At 52.0% G+C, this 22,019-nt stretch overlaps 1 protein-coding gene across 2 annotated transcripts in view; it reads left to right on the forward strand.

Moving 5' to 3' along the window:
• Positions 1-22,019, forward strand: part of CREBBP (CREB binding lysine acetyltransferase) — a 1,382,831-nt gene that overhangs the window by 206,563 nt on the left and 1,154,249 nt on the right. For both annotated transcript variants that reach the window (XM_085628465.1, XM_085628466.1), the window contains exons 4-5: positions 1,362-1,605; positions 15,999-16,112. In XM_085628465.1, coding sequence (XP_085484591.1) covers positions 1,362-1,605; positions 15,999-16,112 — 358 coding nt within the window. The remainder of the gene's footprint in view (positions 1-1,361; positions 1,606-15,998; positions 16,113-22,019) is intronic.

Here is a 22,019-nt window from a genome sequence, read left to right on the forward strand (position 1 = left end):
TGTGTCTTTGAATCAGTTGTAAGCAGAGAGAAAACACCCAATGCTTAGTGTTTGCAAAAATAAAATTTTGGTGCAAGCCTGACTGGTTCTTGATATAAGGGAAACAATATATAGCTGCTTCTACTTTGGCACATTTATATAACCTTCTAAGGGATGTAAAAGTGCTAAATCTGAGAATATAAATGCAATTACAGTATTATTCTAGGGAGGCAAAAGAGCTGTCCCGTTAGGAAGATCATGTGTAACGCCTGTATGTTTGATTGGGTGCTTCCAGCATAAATGCTATGTTTATGTCTTGCAAATGGCTTTTTATAGATCCCTAGTTCACCCAAGGAGTCAAGTGGCCACCAGAAGAGTTATGCGGACTTCTGATAACATTTGTATGAGTGAACGTTAAGAAAGAAATAGCCAATTTCTTTACAATTATCATGGTAATACAACTAGTAAAAATCAATGGGTGGTTTATGCAATAAATATAATCTATATACAATACAATACAAATATAGAGTCACTAACTGTTATAGAAAAATTTAAGATTTGTGCCATTTGGTCACTTTCTGAATTGTCAAAAGGTTGGAAAGAGAATATGAACTGCTGTGTGTCATGTTGACTTGAAAAGTAACATTCCGCTGCTCTTTCTGACCAACCCCCTGACATTGTCATTGAAAGTATGGAATACAATTTTTTTTTTTTTAAAGTGGGCAGCAGCCAGCCCAGATTAGATGAAAAAGGATGATTGCCACAGTGCTTCCACCTGTACAAATTTCTAAATGGGATGTATTCAGAAGCGATCCTTCATATGTTTGAAATGGAAGGTAGTTTGACTTTGTTTAGATCAGCCTGCTTCATGAAGACTTAAAATACAAGTTTGCATGAGATTAGGACTGCAAAATCGGTCTGTGTGACTGCATCATTTACAAACTGAAGACTTATAAGGCAGCTTACAAAAGGCCTCTTAAACAAAAGGAAAGCGTAACTGGGCAAGGGAGGAAAATGCAAAAGGTTTTTGGACATGGTGTCAACAACTGACTTTGCCCACCTTATGCTCAGAGGAGGCACAATAAATGTTGCTTAATGGAGTTAAAGTTTCTCCTTTGTGACGCTGTTAATAGTCTTAAACTTTGAATAACTGGACTGTTGGTGGAAAGCAGATGCACTATACCAAGAGATAATCTCTTAGAAAAACACTCTAGGATATAGCGTGGGTGGACCAGTGGGTGCGTTTGGTTAAGCTTGTAAAGAGTTCATAGTTTCTTCAGTCAGTTTGAGTAGATAACTTTTAGATGATAGTGCATCCCCTTGTACTTTTTTACCTTTAGATCAACTTGATTGGATGTAAAAAGCTCATCTCTTTTTCTCAGATGCAACCCCAGGTACAACAAGTGGGCCTTGGAACACCACCATCAATAGGAACAGGGCCTACTGCTGACCCAGAGAAACGAAAACTTATACAGCAGCAGCTGGTTCTACTGCTTCATGCTCACAAGTGTCAGCGACGAGAACAGGCAAATGGAGAGGTGCGAGACTGTTCTCTCCCCCATTGCCGCACCATGAAGAATGTCCTCAACCATATGACTCATTGTCAGGCAGGCAAAGCTTGTCAAGGTAAGTCACTAATATGAAATTGATGGTTAATTTTACTTAAACATTGTTTTCACTTGAAAGGTTTCCCATTTGCAATAGTCTGATATTAGTACCATTGGGTGATTAGCTATAGCTGATAGTTTGTAGTCCCTTCTAAAGCAGTAGTTGATTCCAGCAGGAATAATTCCCCTGCCAGAGGTTTTTCCTTCTATATGTGATTGTGAAAGTTCTAGTTTGTCTTGACCTTGCAGAAGATAGTGGCCAATATTTCGTATCACTTGAATGTAGTTCAATGGCCAATATGAAATTCACGAGTCTTCAATATTTGTCCAAATAGACTCTTGTTAAAAACATTTTTTTTTTTTAAATCTGATTAAAGTAGCAAAACGTAGATGGGTGTTGCATCTGACACACCATACAATTCTATGGACTTAATGAACATTTTTATTCTTACCAGGCCCATATGCTCTTTTTCTTGCGTTTCTAGATATATTTGTAGTGTAAACTTGTGGTTTTGAGTGTAGAGAGTATATGATCTTGGTATCGTTTATGCTATTACCCCTTTCATGTGAAATTTCCGGTAACTGATCAGATGTTGCTTAGTTTAAACCATAATTCTTTTTTGCAGGAAGATGAGAAAGTACATGTAGAGATGTGGTGTCATATGTAAATTACTGAGCCTGGATAGGGAGGTATTGGGTTTGAATGACAAGTGAATACAGACCAGTCCCTTATTGGTCTTGCCCTTCTAATTGCAAAATGAATTTAATATGTAATAAACAAATGTATAGTGCAGCGTCTAATAAAATACCAATTCCATAGTCTCACTCCATTTTTCTTGCTTCCTTAATTTGGTCTTAACCAGACCCCCCACATATTACCTTGCTCTACAGAATGGTGCCTCATGTTTGAGATGATCCTCCTGCAATGAGGGGCGTGGCCTGACGCCGATGTAGACGGTCGAGGATCTCGGAGCTCCTCCGTGGCCTCCCTCCGTTTGAATAGATCCTGTGCCATTGCGGGGGCCCCTACTTCCCCAACCAGACTGGGCATACCTGGTGATCAGGTGGGCGCTCCCTCGACGGTGGAGACGACCCGGTAAAGGAACGGGGCTAGTTTCTTTACCCCACCGCGCTTCTGCCTGGAGCGGCCCAAGATGGCGGCCACGGCCTGTCGGTGAGGCTCCTGTAGACTGCTGAGTGCTGGAGACAGTGCGTTGCCTGGGGGAGCAGCGGAGAGCCTCGGTGCTGGTGCCGCAGCGGTGACTGGCAGAAAGCGAGCCTGCAGAGAGCGGGCTGAGAGGAGAGCTGCGGCTGAGTGCTGCTGCTGCCTGGACCTAAGATGGCGGCCCGGAGCGGACATTGAGGAGCAGCCTGCTGGATGGTGAGGCAGGCGAGAGGGCGCTCGTGCATGGTCGAAGGAGTGGAACCGCTGCTCGTCTTCTGGTGTGGCCCGGAGTGATGGTGGGCTCTAGCTGAAGTGGAGTGAGCCTACTGGGCGGTTCCTGCGGTGGAGAGGCAGCCCTCGTGGTGAGTGACTGTCTGGCCCAGTGCCCCCGTTGGTCCTGATTCCTGCCGGGGAGGGCGGGGCTTGGCTGGGAGCCCTCCGGTGCGGCTTGGAGTTGGATCGCCGCACTACTGCCCCCCTTGGGTGGCCTCCCCTTGACTGGCCAGTACGAGTGCATAGCTCCCGTGCAGGGGTTGCTAGCTCTGGTGGTGAAGGCGAGATACTTGATCGAAGTGGAGGCTTTGGGGCTCTACCTGTGGGCAGCTGGATCTAGGTGGCGCGCTACTGCACCGAGAGTGACCTGTGGAGGCGAGGTGGGCAGGAGGACCTTCGCGAGTGGCTGGCTGACCCCCGAGTTGTGTTGGCGGCACAGTGCTGCCCCCATTCATCCTCCTAACTCTGACTGCGAGGGTGCGGGAGCCGGTACCTGGTCTCACCTGGCTTGGTTGATGCCGGTGTAGCTGCCCTGCCCATCCGTGCACTTTCCGGGGCTTACCCTGCTGTGTCTGCCTTGCCGACCGGATTGGCTGCATTGCCCCATCGCTGCTGGAGCGGACGGTGTTTTGCGGCTGGTGGCGACTGGTGTGGACCTGGGTGAGCACCTGTGATAAGGCGAACGTCGAGGAGACGGGGGTTCGCGGTCCTCCAGGACGCCGAAGGGGGGCACCGGTCTGAGGACGAGGAGATTGCGACACGCACACCCGGTGTGGAGACTCCGAGCGACCCTTCCTTGGCGGATATCATGCAGGCCATCACAGCTTCCCGGGAGGCCCTCGAAACAAAGATAGACACTATTGGAGTGGACCTTGCGTTGCTAAAGGATGATCATGGGAAGCTGAAAGAGCAGGTGAAAGCGACCGAGAAGACGCTGGAGGAGGTGCCGGATAAGGTGACTGCCTTGCAGCAGTCCTTGACGCAGATGGAGAACAGGGTGCGGACACTGGTGTTGCGAGCAGAGGACAGCGAAGGGCGCTCTCGCAGGAATAACCTCCGCATAGTTGGAGTTCCAGAGCGGGCGGAGGGAGCTGATGCAGTCCGGTACCTGGAGGACTGGCTTCGGTCGGAGGTGGCCCCGGAGGGGTTGTCCCCGTTTTGTGCCCTTGAAAGAACTCACAGGGTCCCGGCAAGGCCTCCTAAGCCGGGAGCACCCCCGAGACCGATAGTGGCGAGATTACTGCACTACAGAGACCACCTCCTGCAGCTAGCTCGAGAGAGGCAACGTCTACAAATTGATAACTCCAGGGTGATGCTTTTCCCGGATTACACACGAGAGGTTCAGAAACAGCGTGCCTCCTTTGTAGCTCTCAAGCGGAAACTACGACAACTTCACATTCTCTATGCGATGCTCTTTCCGGCGCGGCTGCGGGTGGTGGATGGCCCCAGCACCCTCTTTTTCACCACACCGCAGGATGCGTGGCGCTGGCTGGAGACACGACAGGCGAGGCCGGAGCGGAGTTCGCCGGCGAGCGCTGTGGAGAGACGATCCCCTGACACTGTGAGCCCGTCGAGGGCTCTACCGCTGCCAGACCGTCGCCTCGGACGAGACAGAGCTGTGCGGGCAGTGGTGGCGATCAGTCGGGTGGTTCCAGCCTGGCTTCTGCTTCTTCTGGCCGAGCGCTTGAGGGCTCTGGGTCCTCTCCGGATGGCAGCACGAATGGGGATTCCGAACCTGAACTTCCAGTGGTAACCCCGCAGACGGTGGACTTATTTGGCTGAGCTGGGGTCGGATGGCGGGGATGGTTGCCCTCGTACTGCAGCCCAGGTTTGACTGTTGGAGGGCACTTTCCCTCACGTACATAGGGGAGTTGGTCCTATTTGTACGTCCTTACTGGGGCCCCCAATGGGCTGTTGTTGGCTCTTTCACACGTGGCGGGGGGGTGCTGGCGGGGGGCTCTGGGTCCCTTTTGGGTTGGCACACGTCTCACTCTCCATGTTGGCAAGGTTGATGGTTCTATTAGTTTGGATGATGGCTAGCTTTAGGGAACCTATCCTGGGGTGTGGGTGTTGGGGGAGATGGGGTGTTGGGGTAGGGGGAGGAGAAGGTGGGACCAAGCATGTCGCAGGGGGAGGTAGGACGCGCAGCATTTTCTTTACCATGCCATGGCTACCACCGTAGGCATTAAATGTTTATCTTGGAACATTAGGGGGATGCACAGCATGACTCGCCGCCACAAGATTCATGCTTACCTTCGTCGGCGTGGGGTGCAGATAGCACTGTTACAGGAAACACACCTAAATAAACAGGAAGGGTTGGCACTGCAGCGGAGGTGGCAGGGACAGGTATTCTGTACCACGTACTCAGCATATGCACGGGGCGCGTTGGTTTGGGTTCGGGCGGGGGTACCGTTTCAGAGTACTGGGCAGGTGATTGACCCTGAAGGTAGATATGTTATGGTGACGGGGCGACTGGATGGCAGGGACGTTGTTCTAGGGAGTATCTATGCCCCAAACATGGATCAGGCTTCCTTTTTCGTGCACCTTTCTGGGACATTGGCTCCCTTGTTGACTGGCTCGGTACTCCTGGGTGGCGACTTTAATTGCATCACAGATGTCTCCCTGGATCGCTCTCATCCCCCTCTTGCAGATTCCCCGATACATCGACTGGCCATGGTGCGGCGAGACTGGTAGCGACAATGGGGGCTGACAGATACCTGGAGGGCGCACCACCCGGGTGAGAGGGACTATTTTTATTTCTCATCGTTGCACGACCTCCATGTTCGGTTGGACTCGACCCTTAGCTCCCCCGATGTTGATGGGGCGATGGTTCATAGTGAGTACTTAGCCAGGACATCATCTGATCATAATCCACTGCTGACAGTTTTACACTGGCTGAGAGATCGCCCTGCCTTTCCCACGTGGCGACTCCGCCTTGACACGCTAGAGGATCCAGTCTTTCGTGCTAACATTGGGTCGGCCATTGAGGAATATTTTCGACTTAACACCAATACGGCATCGTGCCTGGTGGTCGAATGGGACGCCTTTAAGTCCGTAGTTCGGGGGCGCTGTATAGGCGAGGTAGTGGGAGCGCGCAGAACGTTGCTGCAAGACATCCAGAAGGCAGAACGACAGGTGCGCGATTCGGAGAAGGGAGCGTCAGGAGCGCCCGGACAAGCAAGCGGGGTTACTTGAGGCTGGAGAGGCGTTAGCAGTCAAAATCGAGAGATTGCGCTGCTTTGACTATAAGGCCTACACAGATAAGGCACATGTGGAGTGGGATAAGGTGGGGACATTATTAGCTTGGCTAGCCAATCCGGCGCGCAGGGGGTCCCCGATAATGGAACTGCGGGGCAGGGTGCTGATGTGTTCTGCACCCAAAAGCACATTAATGATTACTTCTAACAGTATTATGCCGAGTTGTACCGGAGCAGGGTGGGTCCTGGGTGCCCGGGGGATGAGGAATTTTTGCCAGGGTTGGACCTACCACGGCTTGAGGCTGAAGAAGCTGAGGCTCTGGGTCGGGACATTGAAGCGGGCGAGGTACGCAGTGCCATACAGCACATGGCCAGGAACAAAACCCCGGGCTCCCTGTTGAGTTTTATGCAGCTTACACAGATGTTCTAGCTCCCTGTTTGGTGGCGCTTTATAACACGGCACGCCGGGAGGGGGCCCTCCCTTTCTCCACGTGTGAAGCTCTCATAGTTCCCCTTCTTAAGTCGGTTAAACCTGCTTGGGATCGTTCCTCGTATAGACCACTGGCGATGCTCAATCTTGACTACAAGATCTTAAGCCGCATCTTGGCTAGTCGGTTGATGCCCCATATGCTGAAACTGATCCATGAGGACCAAGCTGGATTCATTCCCTCCCGCAACACTGCGATGAATGTACACAGACTTCTGCGGATCTTGGGGTCCGACTCCTATGACAAGGAGGAGGCCTGCATTTTTGCGGTTGACATCGAAAAGGCCTTCGATAGCCTGGAGTGGCCTTACCTGTTTGATGTATTGCGGGCGTTTGGGCTGGGGGAATGTTTTGTACAGTGGACGGCGCTGCTATACAGTGCTTCCACTGCTAGGGTGAGGACACGGGGCTTGATTTCTGCTGCCTGTGCGGTCGCTCGGGGGACGAGGCAGGGGTGCCCGTTGTCCCCCCTTATTATTTGCTCTGGCGATGGAGCCCATGGCTGCTCACGCCAGGTCACGACGGTATTTTTCAGGGCTATTAGTGGAGGGACGAGTGCAACTCATAGCGTTATATGCGGACGATCTCCTCCTGTTCCTGCCGGACGCTGGAGAAGCCCTAAGGGGAGCGAGGGACTTGCTGGAGACCTTGGGGAGGGTGGCGGGCCTCCGGGTGAACTGGACCAAGTCATGTCTGTTTCCAACCAGGCCGGACGGGATAGTTCGTCTTGGGGATGTCCCGTGGGAATCCCGGTGCTTGCCATACTTGGGGACTCGGATCTATCATGCTCCCGCTGATCTGCTGGAGGGCAACGTGGGGCGGGCAGTGCGCGGAGCGAAAACCTGTTTTGATTTCTGGGGGACTCTCCCATTGTCGGTGGCCGGCAGGGTCGCCTTGGTGAAGATGGTCATCTTGCCCAGGTTTCTCTATTATTTTGGGACCCTCCCAGTTTGGATCCCGGGTAGGCTCTTCGCACAACTAAACACTTTGATTACAGGGTTCATCTGGGGAACTGGGAGACGGAGGGTAGCGTTAATTACTCTGCAGAGGCCCAGGGGGGAGGGGGGGCCTTGCGTTGCCAGACCTGGAGGCCTACTACCATGCCGCGCAGCTCCAGTGGTTTACGAAGTGGGTGGCGGGTCACATTAGGCGCCCGGAGGACCAGGGTGGGTCGGATCCGAGCTGGCACCATTTGACTTGTGTGTTGCTACGAGTCCCGATGAGAGACGCTTCAGTGCCACCGGACTTGAGGACGATACGACAATGCTGGGCACGCTTGGCCAGGAGGACGCATGTCGCGATCCCTTATGCGCCCGAGATCCCCTTGCAGATGTGTGGGGTGTTGCCTCATGGGGGAGATTGGAGCCGGTTGTTGGCTTGGGAAGAGGCGGGAGTTATGGCAATAGGTGATCTTTATGAGGATGGTAATCTTCTCCCTTTTAACGACCTTAGGGAGCGCCATGATCACCCGCAGGGGGACTTCCTCTTGCATGCAGCTCTGACTGTGACTGTCACGAAACACTGGCGAAAGGGACTGGTGGAGCCGGATAAGTCTCTCGCTTGTCAATATGTAGTGATGGCGGCGGGTACTTTTAAGGCGGTGACCTGCCTCTACCGGCGGATTACTAGCGATATGCGTCAACCCCTGACAGCATTGCGACTCAAGCAGGAGGCGGATCTGGGGGAACCCATTGCAGAAAAAACTTGGGAGGAGATCGTGGAGCGGCCATGGAAATGTTCCCGAAATGCGCGTTTCCAGCTCATTCAATTCTATATTTTCCATAGGGCATACCTCACGCCTAGTAAAATTGCTGAGTATTTTGGGGGGTCGGACGCTTGTCCCCGTTGTGACCAAGATGGGGCGGACTTTCTCCACATGTTCTGGGACTGCCCACGGGTGGGAGATTTTTGGCAGGAGGGGACGACTGCGCTGCGGACTGTGACGACTGCGCTGCTGACTGTGACGGAGAGAGAGCTAGAGGTGGTACCGGGGGTCTGCTTGTTGCATTGGTTCCCGCACACTGCCAAGACTAAGGTCACCAGCCGGTTCATTGACCTGGGGCTGGTCCTGGCTAAACAGGAAATTACTTCCCACTGGAAGGCGAGGCAGGGGCCTAGTCTCTTGCGCTGGAATAGGGAGATGGTGAAATGGGCAGGAAGTGAAGGGAACTATAGACTGTCTGGCCCAGCGTAATGGAAGTGAGAGATCACAAAAAATGGCCTGGGCATGGGTGGCACTCCTGGAGCTGTTCAAACAACCGGCTGTAGATGACGAAGAGGCTCCTGAGGAGGGGGATATGGCACGGGGCCCCTGAGACACCCTTCACTTTCATGGGAGTATAGGACGAGGGGAGGACACTAGATCTATGATAGGCAGCTTCCTCCTGTGCTTTTGATACACTCACTGCTGTGCCCGGCGGGATGGGAAGTCTGGCAGGTGGTACAGGAGGCTTCATTGCCCTCTTGCATAACTCAGAAGCTGGCGACATGCTTGGGAGGGTGGTTAGGGTGGGGGGTTCTGTTGGGGGAGCTTGAAAGGTAGAGGGGTGGGGGGTCTTTTTATTGCATCACACCATTGTCCTGGATCAACCCTGTGGACGGACTGCGTTGCATCACAGACGCCTTATGGGAAGAAAGGTGGGATTGTGTACTTAGATTGGCGGACTGCCCGTTATACTTCATCCTGGCTTCCTCTGGTGGCCAGTTACTGGGCGGGGGCTTGAATGTGTTACTTCATGAAACTCAGTAAAAGTCTGTTTAAAAAAAAAATTATCCTCCTGCAATAAGAAATTATCTCTTAAGTGCAGTGCTGTACTTTCAATCTGGGTCACACTACATCTACTAGTTAAATAACGGACTTAAAAAAACGAAATGGTATATAATAGAACCGTAATAAAATTGCATCCATATTTGTATGGCTGCAATGGATCTTTGACCCCTCACTACAGAAAGTTTCTCCAGGTAGTCTTCCACGCGGCTGTTGCAGTTTTAAGTAGTTGTGACTTATGATGGTACAGTGAGACCAGTTTTGAGCAAGATAGCTGGTATCTGACTGCTCCTTTGTTGCTTATTACTTTTATGCTCTTCAAGTATAGAATTGCAAACTAAAAAGTCTTTTTTGCCAAAAATAGGTGCATTTAAGTTTACATTTCTAAAATTAATGCTACAGGGAAAACACTGACTATAAACAATACATGATTTATGCAATTTTGAGATTTGTGGTCTTGTGGAAGATTTTTCAGAGTTGGCAAAATGGGAGGTTATGCAAAAAACACATTGAGCTGTTTGACAATATTGATATGAAGAAGTGGAGCTGATATCCTACATATGAAAGGGCTCGTACTTATATGGGAAGGGAGCCCCAGGCCTCTTAAACACTGTCCAGTGCAAAAGAGTCGAATTCACACTGACATATATTGGCACCACGGGCTTGCCTGAAGTTGATTGGCTCAACTACAAGAAAAGGAATTGCTTCAAAAGGTGGACAACACCCCTATGTAAGGAAGATTTAGAAACACCCATGCTTGCTGAAAAATCTCAACCACAATGAGAGACACTACCACAAACAGATGCACTAAGAAGCCTGCTGTCTTTCACATCCACAAAAAGTTGCACATCTGGAAACCTCTTCATGTTTTGATGTTGACAACAAAAAGTTGCACATCTGGAAACCTCTTCATGTTTTGATGTTGATCGTTGTCAATTACAAGATTAGGCACACACTGATGAGGGGCCCCAACTAACAGACATCAGACAATGAAAAATTAATATCGACCTAGACCCAAAACATCTTGTGGCAATGTCTTCCTAAAGGGAGTGTTTGAATCCTGTAGTTTACTTCAAAGAAATGCTCGGAAATAAATAGTGTTTTATTCACCATTACATCTTTGCAGGGTATTCTGGATAAGAAAATGTTAGGGGTTCTGCGCAAGCCACAGCTCCCTGGACTCCCCCGGGCGTCTAGATTTCATAAATGTCTGGGTTTAGTAGGTTTTCCTAGATGGCCGCCGAGTCTGGGACCAAAAACGCAGGTGCTTCCCTTGAAAAAACCAGGTAGTTTTCTAATAGATCATTTTGATATGCCCGCAATACGTTTTGGGCCCTTCCCTGTTACAGGGACTTAACCCACCCACCCACAGAAGTGAGGTAGCATTTTTATCAGGAGACCTGGGGGAACGCTGGCTGCTAGGAAATTCGTGTTGGTCAGGTAATTTCACAACTTTCTTACACAGAAATGGGAGGAAAATGACATTGTAGCTAATTGTGAGGTTTGCTGGGTTTTCTGGGTAAGAAAACATTGAGGGATTCACACAAGCCACACCTCCCTAAATCCCCTGGGTGTCTAGTTTTCAGAAATGTCTGGGTTTGGTAGGTTTCTTTAGATTTTCGCCAAGCCCAGGACCAAAAACGCAGGTTCCCCCTTTGCAAAACCAGGCCGTTTTGTAATTGAGACGTTTGATGCCTCCACAATACTTTTTGGGACCTTCCCTGTCACGGGCACTTGACCGACCCGCACAAAAATATATGCTTGTTTTATTTTAGAACCAACACTTGGCATTAAAATATATTTTCTCAGAATGAGATGCTTTATATAAATACTTTTGCAATATGCAATTGACTTTTGTAAACAGTTACAAGTGGTTGCAATAGGCAACTCTATTTTAAACACAACAATGCATTGAGCCCAATGGAAATTTCAAGTTATTTGCAACAGATTACTTTTAGGATTACTTTTGGAATTCCTGGACTGGATCCTAGATTCAGTCCTGGGTCAGTACTTAGAATCAAGTGATGAAAGTCAACTTAATTACTGTGATGATTTTTAAACAATATTTAGCTATTTTAAAAGTTGACACTTAGAAAATATTTCAAAGAAAACAGTCAATGATTCCCTATGGAAGAAAATTCAAGTTGCAGGTACAGTTTGTTCTCGTTACTTTTGTAATCCAGTACTGGGTGCCTAGACTCAGTACTGGGACCTTAATCCAAAACAGTTAAGTAATTACGTTTTCAGATAGTATACGATTTTTAAAGAATATTTAAAGATTGCAGAAATTGACACTTAGAAGAAATTTCACAGAAAAACAGTCAATGATTTCCTATGGGAGAAAATTGGGTTACTGGTAAGTACAGTTGTAAGTATTTGCTGGGCACCAAGATCCAGCACTGGGAGCTCACCTAAGAGCAGGTGAGTATTTTCGTTTTCGTTACTCGGCTGATTTTTGGTGAATGCTTTAGGATTTGAAAAGTCCACACTTACAAAGAAATTTCAGGAAAAAGCCAGTCAATGTTAACGTATGAAGAAAAGTTATTGGTTTAAAGGTAAGTACACGATTGGCAGAGTTGAGGTTCTGGGCATAGACTCGGGGGTCCCCCAGGGTCAGGTAGGTACAGTTGGTTCACCCTCAGCGACTCTAGGGCGGCTGGGTGCAGAGAGAGTTAGGCCCAATGTTATCCTATGAGGGATAGGGGGGTGGCTGCTGACTAGCAAGCCACGTGACTGTGGGAGCTGGGCTCCTGGTCACTTACTCAGGGCAAGTGGGGAAGTAGGTAGGTGTAGAGGTTGCACTGCCAGGACCACTCGGGCGGCTGGGTGCAGGGGGCTTTTGAACCTTCGGGCGCTCAATTGATTTCAATGGGAAATCTCCGGTTTAGAAAAAGACTGCAAGCTCGGGGACGAGGATTCTTCAGGTGCCGCCACCACTTCGAGAGGTAAGTTGGGTAGTTGGAGGATAGGGATTGGGCACAGGGGGCGGCGGGGCGCCGCGTGCAGGGGTGCCTTTGGTGTCGGGAAATCTTACCCTCTGTTGATCGCGGTAGGGGTGCACCCAGGCTTCTTCAGGAGGGTTGAGGGAGGTCCTTGGGTGCCGGATTCGGGGTCACAGTCGCCGTGGGGTCGTCCTCGTGGTCTTTGTTCACTCCAGCACTCGCCAGGCTTGGCTGGTGCAGAGTGTGCTGCGTTCGCGGTTCCGGGCTGCTGCCAGGATTAGAGGTAGGGAGTCCCGGGGGCTTAGAGCCAAAAGGTAGCCAGGTCCTCCGGGGTTTGTGAGGTTGCTGGCCACAAGAGATGCCGGGTTGGAGCAGGAGCAGGTTCGAGGGTCGGCAGGCCGGTAGGGCTGGGGCCAAAGCAGTTGGTGTCTTCCTCTTCTTAGCAGCTGCAGGGCAGGTCTTCTTTCTTCTTACTCTTCTTTGTATTTCGGAATCTGGGGAAGGAAGGTTCAGCGTGCCCCTAAATACTAGATTTAGGGGTGTTACAGGTAGGTGAAGGGCAGGGACCAATGGGTCCCTGTCCTGGGGTGGGTACACCCCCCTATCCTGCCTCTCTCCTGTGGGAGGGGGGCAGTAGCCTAGTCCTGATAGGGTAGGGCTTCCCATCTGCAAGATGGCGAGAGCCCGGAGATGTGCTTCACCTCGCCTCCCCCACCTGAGGGGTGGGGTTGGCAGGCTGGCACATCCCTTGTCCTTATTTGGGGTTTCCGGCCAAGCTTCCTGCCAGAGTGGGATGTTGCAGTGGCTCGGGGAAGCTCACAGAGGCGGCATGCCTTTGAAGCTTCTCCCTGCCCATCCTGGGGGAGGAGATTTAGCACTTCGCCCAGGATGTGCATTGTTGCAGGCCCAGGAGAGCAGGGGCTCTCCCACCCAGGGGGTCCAGCAACATGTCTGCTGTGTGGCAGCCTAGGTAGCCTCAGAGCAGACGTGGATTGTAGGTTAGGTTTAAGGGGGCATCTCTAAGATGCCCCCTGGGGTGCTTGGTACATTAAATCCCCCACTGGCATTAGTGTGGGTTTAATGTGCTGAGAGGTTTGATACCAAACTTCTCAGTCTTCAGTGTTGCCATTATGGTGCTGTGGAGTTTGTGTTTGACGAGCTCTCAGCACCATGTACTCTTAAATGGCAGCACTACACTTACAGTGCTCAGGAATGGACCTGGGTACTGTAGGGGCATAAGGGCTCCTGCTCCTGTGCCCACACCATTAGCATAAGGCACCCAGCTAGAGGGGTGGCTGATGTATGCCATGGCAGTGTAGGTGATGGGCATGGCACACAGGGATGTGTGCCATGTCGGCTTTGTTTTTTCCTGCACCCAGACACCCAGCCTGCAAAGGCAGTGTGTGTCTGTAAGGGTACAGGGCCTCTAAGGGTGGCACAATGAGTGCTGCAGCCCTTAGAGGCCTTCCCTGGTCACAAGGCCCTGGGTATCTAGGGTACCATTTACCAGGAGCTGACATGTGGCCAGGGTTTGCCAATTTGGGTTTTGTGTGTTTTAGGGAAGGAACATAGGCCCTGGGCACCTGATTGGCAGGAGTCCAGGGCACACTCAGTCAAAGTACATTCAGCAATTCAGCAAAAAGTGGGGGCATACCATGCAAGAAAGATGGCACTTTCTCACACCCACATATCAGACAACTGACAAAACACATCTCAAGCAAGTTAGTGCACATACTGGCTACCAGCCACCAACACACTACCAGTCCATGCACATCGCAAGCCAATCACCTGCCCATGAACACCACCAGCCAAGCGCCAGTCTACATACACCGTCAGCCAGTCGCTAGTCCACACATACACTGCCAGACTAGCACCAGTCCACCCACATCGCCAACCAAATGCCAGCACACACACACACACACGTACACGTACACACACACACGTACACGTACACACACACACGTACACGTACACACACACACGTACACACACACACACGTACACACCCACACGTACACCCACCCACACGTACACCCACCCACACGTACACCCACCCACACGTACACCCACCCACACGTACACCCACCCACACGTACACCCACCCACACGTACACCCACCCACACGTACACCCACCCACACGTACACCCACCCACACGTACACCCACCCACACGTACACCCACCCACACGTACACCCACCCACACGTACACCCACCCACACGTACACCCACCCACACGTACACCCACCCACACGTACACCCACCCACACGTACACACACCCACACGTACACACACCCACACGTACACACACCCACACGTACACACACACCCACACGTACACACACACCCACACGTACACACACCCCCACACGTACCCACACCCACACGTACCCACACCCACACGTACCCACACCCACACGTACCCACACGTACCCACACCCACACGTACCCACACCCACACGTACCCACACCCACACGTACCCACACCCACACGTACCCACACCCACACGTACCCACACCCACACGTACCCACACGTACCCACACGTACACACACACACACGTACACACACGTACACACGTACACACGTACACACACACACACGTACGTACACACACACGTACACACACACACGTACACACACACGTACACACACACACGTACACACACACACGTACACACACACACGTACACACACACACGTACACACACACGTACACACACACGTACACACACACACGTACACACACACGTACACACACACACACGTACACACACACACACACGTACACACACACACGTACACACACACGTACACACGTACACACACACGTACACACACACACGTACACACACACACGTACACACACACACACACACACACGTACACACACACACGTACACACACACACACACACACACACACGTACACACGTACACACACACACGTACACTGATTGTCAGCCAAACTCCTGTACACACACATCTTTCCCGGTGTCTGTTTTCTCTGTCCTCTTTTGGCCCAGATGGACATTATAATATGGCTGGTTTAGGGGTACATTGGCAGGCATCCTAAATTCACATGCTTCTGGAATCTATTGATCTGTATGTCTTCAAACCTTACTCCTTGCTCTGCCGAGAGAATATTACTTGGTACTAGGTATCCAGCTATTCAACCTGCTGACGTTTTTCATAGTGCTCTTCATTCAAGACTTCAAATTCTGAGTTTGCTTATAAAATAATATCTATGAAATAACTTGCTTACAAACTGAAACAAAGAGAGTAAGTGAACCCAGAATTGTTGCTATAGTTTAGAAGATGAGAATAATACCATCTAGTGATTTGCGCTTGACAATAGAAAACATGTAAAGTATTGCTTATGCATCATTTTTAGGTAACATGAGTTAGAAGAGATCATGAAATACAACTAAGGCCATAGAAGTTGACCTTATCACCTGGCGTGAAGAAATTCTATTTGTATAAGCAATTTTGTCTCCTGGTTTCCACATGTATGTTCTCTCATTATAAATGTTTGGAAAAACGGAATACAGGTTCACTATTGCAACTTGCTTTTTGGTCACAGTGGCCCACTGCGCCTCATCACGACAAATCATCTCCCACTGGAAGAATTGCACTCGTCATGATTGTCCTGTTTGCCTGCCATTGAAGAATGCAAGTGACAAGAGAACCCAACAACGTAAGTTTACATCCTCTGTTTAGACATGTCTCCCTTTAGTGATAAGTACTGGAGAAACCGATAAATTGAGTAGTGAAAGTGCTCTTTTGCTATATTTACGTGCAGTGTTACATTCTTCGATTCGGTTTCATATGTTCAAATGGGGCTCCCCAACAAAAGATAAGAGGAAACATTGTTATTTTCCCCATTATATACCGCCGCGGATGACTCCATTGGTACAGTTGGTTTGTACTGGTAAGCCTTTTTATGGCTCACATTACTATTAGTCTTCAGTGTTTAACTTTCCGAGTGTTTCTAGTGCTTTTCACCTCTGTTCTTCTTCATGAGCTTCATTATTAGTCTTGAGCAGTGAATTGTCCCAACTACATGCTGTATCTCAGAACACATTTTGCAAATTATACATACAAAAATTATATACTCTTATATATTTTTTTCTTTCGAGAGTGGGAATGTTTTGGAACATTGTAGGAGAGACTGTACTGGCAATTTTTCAGCTGTTTACTTTAATAAAGAAAGTTTTAAAAAAAAGAAACGGTTACTAGAAGTAATCTTTTGCTTTAAAAACTTTCACAAACCTTGCTTTAAAGGAAAGCTAAGAAAATCGGGACAACATAGCCTAATAGGCTGAAGCCAGAAAGCCTGGGAAAACTGTGCTGCCCCTTTCAGCAACAGTTTTATACAGCATGGGTATGGGTTCTTATAAAGCAGGGGGAAGGCAGACCCCCAATTGCATATAGAAAGGCCTCTTTTGCTGTATTCTCCTTGGTTTTCGAACAAATAAATGAATTAATGTGCATTAATCATATAAATTAGAATGGGTTTGTAAATCACTGTATATATATATTTTTTAAAAACCAGTGAGAAATCATACAGTCTAGGCTATTAATTTTTCCCGATGATTGTAAAAATCAAGCCACTACTTTCTTATTCACATCCTAAAATTGTAAATGATGTGGAAAAAGCATTGCCTATTTGTTATACGTATGTACAAAAAGTTCAATTTGTTAATATATCTCTCAATTATTATCCTGAATCAAAATTGGCCTTCAAATTGTCTCAGTTGTAATTCTGTCATAGTTTTTGATCTGAAAGAAACACGTTAGTTAGATTCCTCACCTCAGAATATCCCCAGGCGTCAGACTGGATCCGGAAGATTTTTCGTCAGCAATACCCCTTGCGCGTCGCTAGGCGTCGTCTGCGGCTCCGCGTCCGTCGTCGTCGGCGTCGTGCGCCGGGATGACGTCGTCGGAGTACTTAGACGCCGCCCTCGCGCGCTGACGTCAGTTCTTCTTTTTTCCGCGCCAGTAAGCGCAGATCCGGGAGAGCTACCCCTTTTAGTCTTTTTTGACTAAATCTTTTTGATCATTTTTGATCCTTGTCTGTCGACATCTGGTGCCGGTAGGATGCCTGGGTTCAAGGCTTGTGAGGATTGTCATCGACTGATGTCGGTGACCGATCACCACCGCCGGTGCCTCTACTGCTTAGGCCTCGACCACGACGCGGAGTCGTGCAACGACTGTCAGGCCTTGACTTCGAAGGCTAGGCGGGAGCGGTCCCGCAAGCTTCTCGAGCTTCGCCACTCGGCTCCGCGTCGTGCGCGATCCCGGTCCAGGAGGAGGTCCAAGGATCGCTCGCGGAGCCCTAGCCGACGCCACCATCGATCGTCGGGCTCCAAGTCGTCGGGTAAGTCCAAACACTCAAAGAAGTCCAAGAGGCGACATCGCTCTTCGGACTCCCCTCGCCGGTCGCGCGACTCGGCCGAGGGTCCAAGTGGTTCCACCCCCGCGGCTCCGGCGGAGCCGCAGGTGCCGCGTCCGCCCCCATACCTTCCGGTCCCTGGGGCTGACACGGCGCCGGCGGAGATCAGTGCCTTCCTCTCGGCCATGAGGAGCCTGGCCCCGCCGTCGACGCCCGCTGGCGCGCCTTCGGGCCCCGCGGGCTCGACTGGGCGACCTCGCGTGCCGGCGGCTCCGGCCCCGGCGCCGTCGACGACTCCGGTCTCGACGCCGCAGGTCCCCGCGGGGCCCATGCCTGGGCCCCAGTCGACGCCGGTTGACCTTGTCACTCCTCCACCGGCGCCGACGCCTGAACCACCGACGCCGTCACCGGCGCCGCCGACGCCGACGCCTGTGACGCCGACGCCCCAGTTTAGCCCTCATCCGGACCCGACGCCGGCACGGCGTCCGCCGACGCCGCATCCGACGCCGCTAGAGACCTACCATTTCTACAGTCCGGTTCCGATCATTCCTCCTGTTTATCAGGAATCGGAAGAAGGGGGCGACTGGGAGGGGTTCGAGGACCCTCTGGCTGTTCAGTCACAGCTTTCTCAGGACTGGGCAGATGAACTGGGGGAGGCCAGCGGGCTGGACACCTCGCCAGACGCTGGATTCACTTCTCCTCCGACCGTGGCTTCGGAGGAGGGTGCAGCATTTTCTGTGGTGCTGCGCAAGGCGGCTGAGGCCCTTGGGCTCGAGTTGCCTGCCGTGGCTGTGAGGACCAACATCCTCACTGAGGTGCTTCAAACCTCAGCAAGCTCCACTGAGCCTCTGCTGCCGTTTAACGAGGCCCTCACTGACGTTCTGCAGGGCACCTGGTCCAAGCCCTCCACAGTTCCTCCTGTGGATAGGAACGTTGCCAGGCGCCACCGCCCTGCTCCGGGCGACCCCAGCTTCCTGTCCCAACACCCCACCCCCGAGAGTCTGGTTATCCAGGCCTCTACTTCCCAATCCTCCTTCCCGACCGCTCCGCCGGACCGGGATTCCAAGAGACTCGAGCAGTTTGGCAAGAAACTGTTCTCGTCCCTTAGTTTGGGCCTGCGGTCTTTAAATACCGCCTGTCTCTTGGACCGTTATTCCCATTCCCTGTGGGATACGGTGGAGGACGTGCTGCCCCAGTGTCCGGAGGAGGTCCGGACGCGTCTTACCCAGGCTCTGGCCGATGGGAGGGATGCAGCACGGCACGCCATAAGATGTGGGCTTGACACCACGGACTCGCTAGGTCGGGCGATTTCCACCACGGTGGCGCTCCGCCGCCATGCCTGGATGCGGTCCACGTCATTTTCCGGGGATGTCCAGAACACCCTCATGGACATGCCCTTTGATGGCACTCGCCTGTTTGGTGAGAAGGCGGACAGTGCGCTGAACCGCTTTAAGGACTCCCGGGCTACGGCCAAGTCCTTGGGCCTCTCGGCTCCGCGGGCGCACACCTCCGCTTTTCGCCCCTTTCGTGGCCAAGGAAGGGGCGCCTCCTCACGTTCGCAAAGCCACCAGCCGCAGAGCCAACCTGCGCGCGGTCGTGGACGTGGCTTCCGCCGTGGCGGAAATGGAGGCCGACGTGGTCAGCCCACATCCACCCCGGCAGCATCCGCCTCAAAGCCTTCCTAGTCCGAGCTTTCAGGCCCATACCACGCCAGTGGGCGGCAGAGTTCGCCATCACCTGCTCCACTGGCGGTCCATAACATCGGACAGGTGGGTGCTGCAAATCGTCCGAAGGGGCTACTCCCTCCCCTTCGAGACGACCCCTCCAGCCATGCCACCGCAGCACCACCGTATCTCGGGGGATCATTTGGATCTTCTCCGCGAGGAAGTTTCGGCTCTCTTGGCCAAGGGGGCCGTCGAGCGCGTTCCGAGTCCAGAAGTAGGTCGTGGTTGTTATTCCCACTACTTTCTGGTTCCCAAGAAGGGCAAGGGGGGCCTGCGCCCTATCTTGGACCTCCGGAACGTCAATGCCTTCCTCCGAAAGGAAAGGTTCAAGATGCTAACGTTGGCTCAGGTTTTAGCTGCCCTAGACCCTGGAGACTGGATGGTAGCGTTGGACTTGCAGGACGCATATTTCCATATCCCCGTCCTGCCGGCCCACCGGCGTTACCTGCGGTTCACGGTGGGCCAAGAGCACTTTCAGTTTACCGTGCTCCCCTTCGGCCTCACCAGTGCCCCTCGGGTGTTCACGAAAGTGATGGCGGTGGTCGCAGCTCATCTGCGCAGATCAGGGGTCCCAGTCTTCCCCTATCTCGACGACTGGTTGTTGAAGGCGGGCTCGCCCCAGGCAGTCGTCTCCCACCTCCAGACTACGGCGGATCTCCTGCATTTGCTGGGGTTTTCCATCAACGTGCCGAAGTCGCACTTGAGTCCCTCTCAGAAGCTCCTCTTCATCGGAGCGGTTCTCGATTCGGCGCAGTTCCGGGTCCATCCACCGGAACAGCGGGTCCGGGATATACAGGCCCTGATTCCCATCTTTCGGCCTCTATCCCGGGTTTCGGTCAGGTTAGTGTTGCGGCTTCTGGGGCTGATGGCCTCCTGCATCCTACTAGTGCATCACGCCAGGCGGCGCATGCGGGCTCTGCAGTGGGACCTGAAGTTTCAGTGGGCCCAGCATCACGGCAACCTGTCCGACCATGTCTTGATCTCGGAGGGTACTGCACAGCAGTTGCAGTGGTGGCTCACGGACCGCGAGTGGGTCAAGGGCAAGAGCCTCTCCCTTCCCCAACCGGAGCATGTCGTAGTGACGGATGCGTCCCTCTTGGGATGGGGTGGCCATATGGGAGAGGCGGAGATCAGAGGCCTCTGGTCTCCGGCGGAGTCTCGCCTCCACATCAACCTGTTGGAGTTGAGAGCGATCCGGCTTGCACTGAAAGCCTTCCTTCCCTCTGTCAGGGGAAGTGTCGTGCAGGTGTTCACGGACAACACCACCGCCATGTGGTACTGCAACAAACAGGGCGGGGTGGGGTCGTGGACCCTTTGTCAGGAGGCTCTGCGCCTCTGGACATGGCTGGAACACCAGGGCGTCACCCTGGTGGTTCAACATCTGGCGGGCTCTCTGAACGCCAGAGCAGACGAACTCAGCCGCCGGTGCATGATGGATCACGAATGGCGTCTGAACTCCGAAGTGGTGCAAGGCCTCTTTCAGCAGTGGGGAGAGCCTTGGTTAGATCTATTCGCCACCGAAGAGAACGCGCAATGTCAGCAGTTCTGCGCGTTGGAATTTCCAAGGCGGCACTCGCTCGGCGACGCTTTTCGTCACGAGTGGAGTTGCGGTCTGTTGTACGCCTTTCCGCCTATACCACTTCTGCCCAGAGTGCTGAGGAAGATCAGGCACGACCGGGCCCAAGTCATCTTGGTGGCTCCGGATTGGGCACGAAGATACTGGTATCCCGAGCTACTCAGTCTGTTGACCGATCCCCCGATACGTCTGCCCCTTCGGGAGGATCTTCTGTCGCAGCAGCAGGGGACGGTCCTCCACCCGAACCTGTCCAGCCTCCACCTCCATGCGTGGAGATTGAGCGGCGGCAGTTGATGCCATTTGACTTGCCTCCTGAAGTCTGTGATATCATTCTGGCAGCCAGGCGTCCCTCCACAAAGTCGGTATACGCCTGCCGGTGGAACAAATTTGTGGCATGGTGCACAGCAAAGGCTGTGGATCCCCTTTCCGCCCCTCTTTCTGAGGTTCTCCTCTTCCTTCTTTCTCTGGCCCGGCAGGGCTCTGCCCTGGGCACCCTGAAAGGTTATCTTGCTGCCATCTCCGCCTTCTTGCGGCTTCCTGATCAGCCTTCTCTTTTCAAGTCCCCTGTGGTTACACGCTTTCTCAAAGGCATTACACACACGTTCCCTCCTGTCCCTTTTGTAATGCCTCAGTGGGACTTGAATCTGGTTTTGACATTCCTGATGTGCGCTCCCTTTGAGCCTCTTCACAATTGCCCTCTTCGTCTTCTCACTCTAAAGACTGCTTTTCTGGTAGCCATCACCTCGGCTAGACGGGTGAGTGAGCTCCAGGCTTTATCTTCAAAGCCTCCTTTTCTATCTGTTCATCCGGACAAGGTTGTCCTTCGGCCTCGTCCCTCCTTTCTTCCTAAAGTGGTGACTCCATTTCACCTTGGGCAGTCTGTCACCTTGCCCACCTTCTTTCCGCCTC

The sequence above is a fragment of the Triturus cristatus genome, chromosome 10, assembly GCF_964204655.1.
Source record: "Triturus cristatus chromosome 10, aTriCri1.1, whole genome shotgun sequence".
Classification (NCBI taxonomy): Eukaryota; Metazoa; Chordata; class Amphibia; order Caudata; family Salamandridae; genus Triturus; species Triturus cristatus.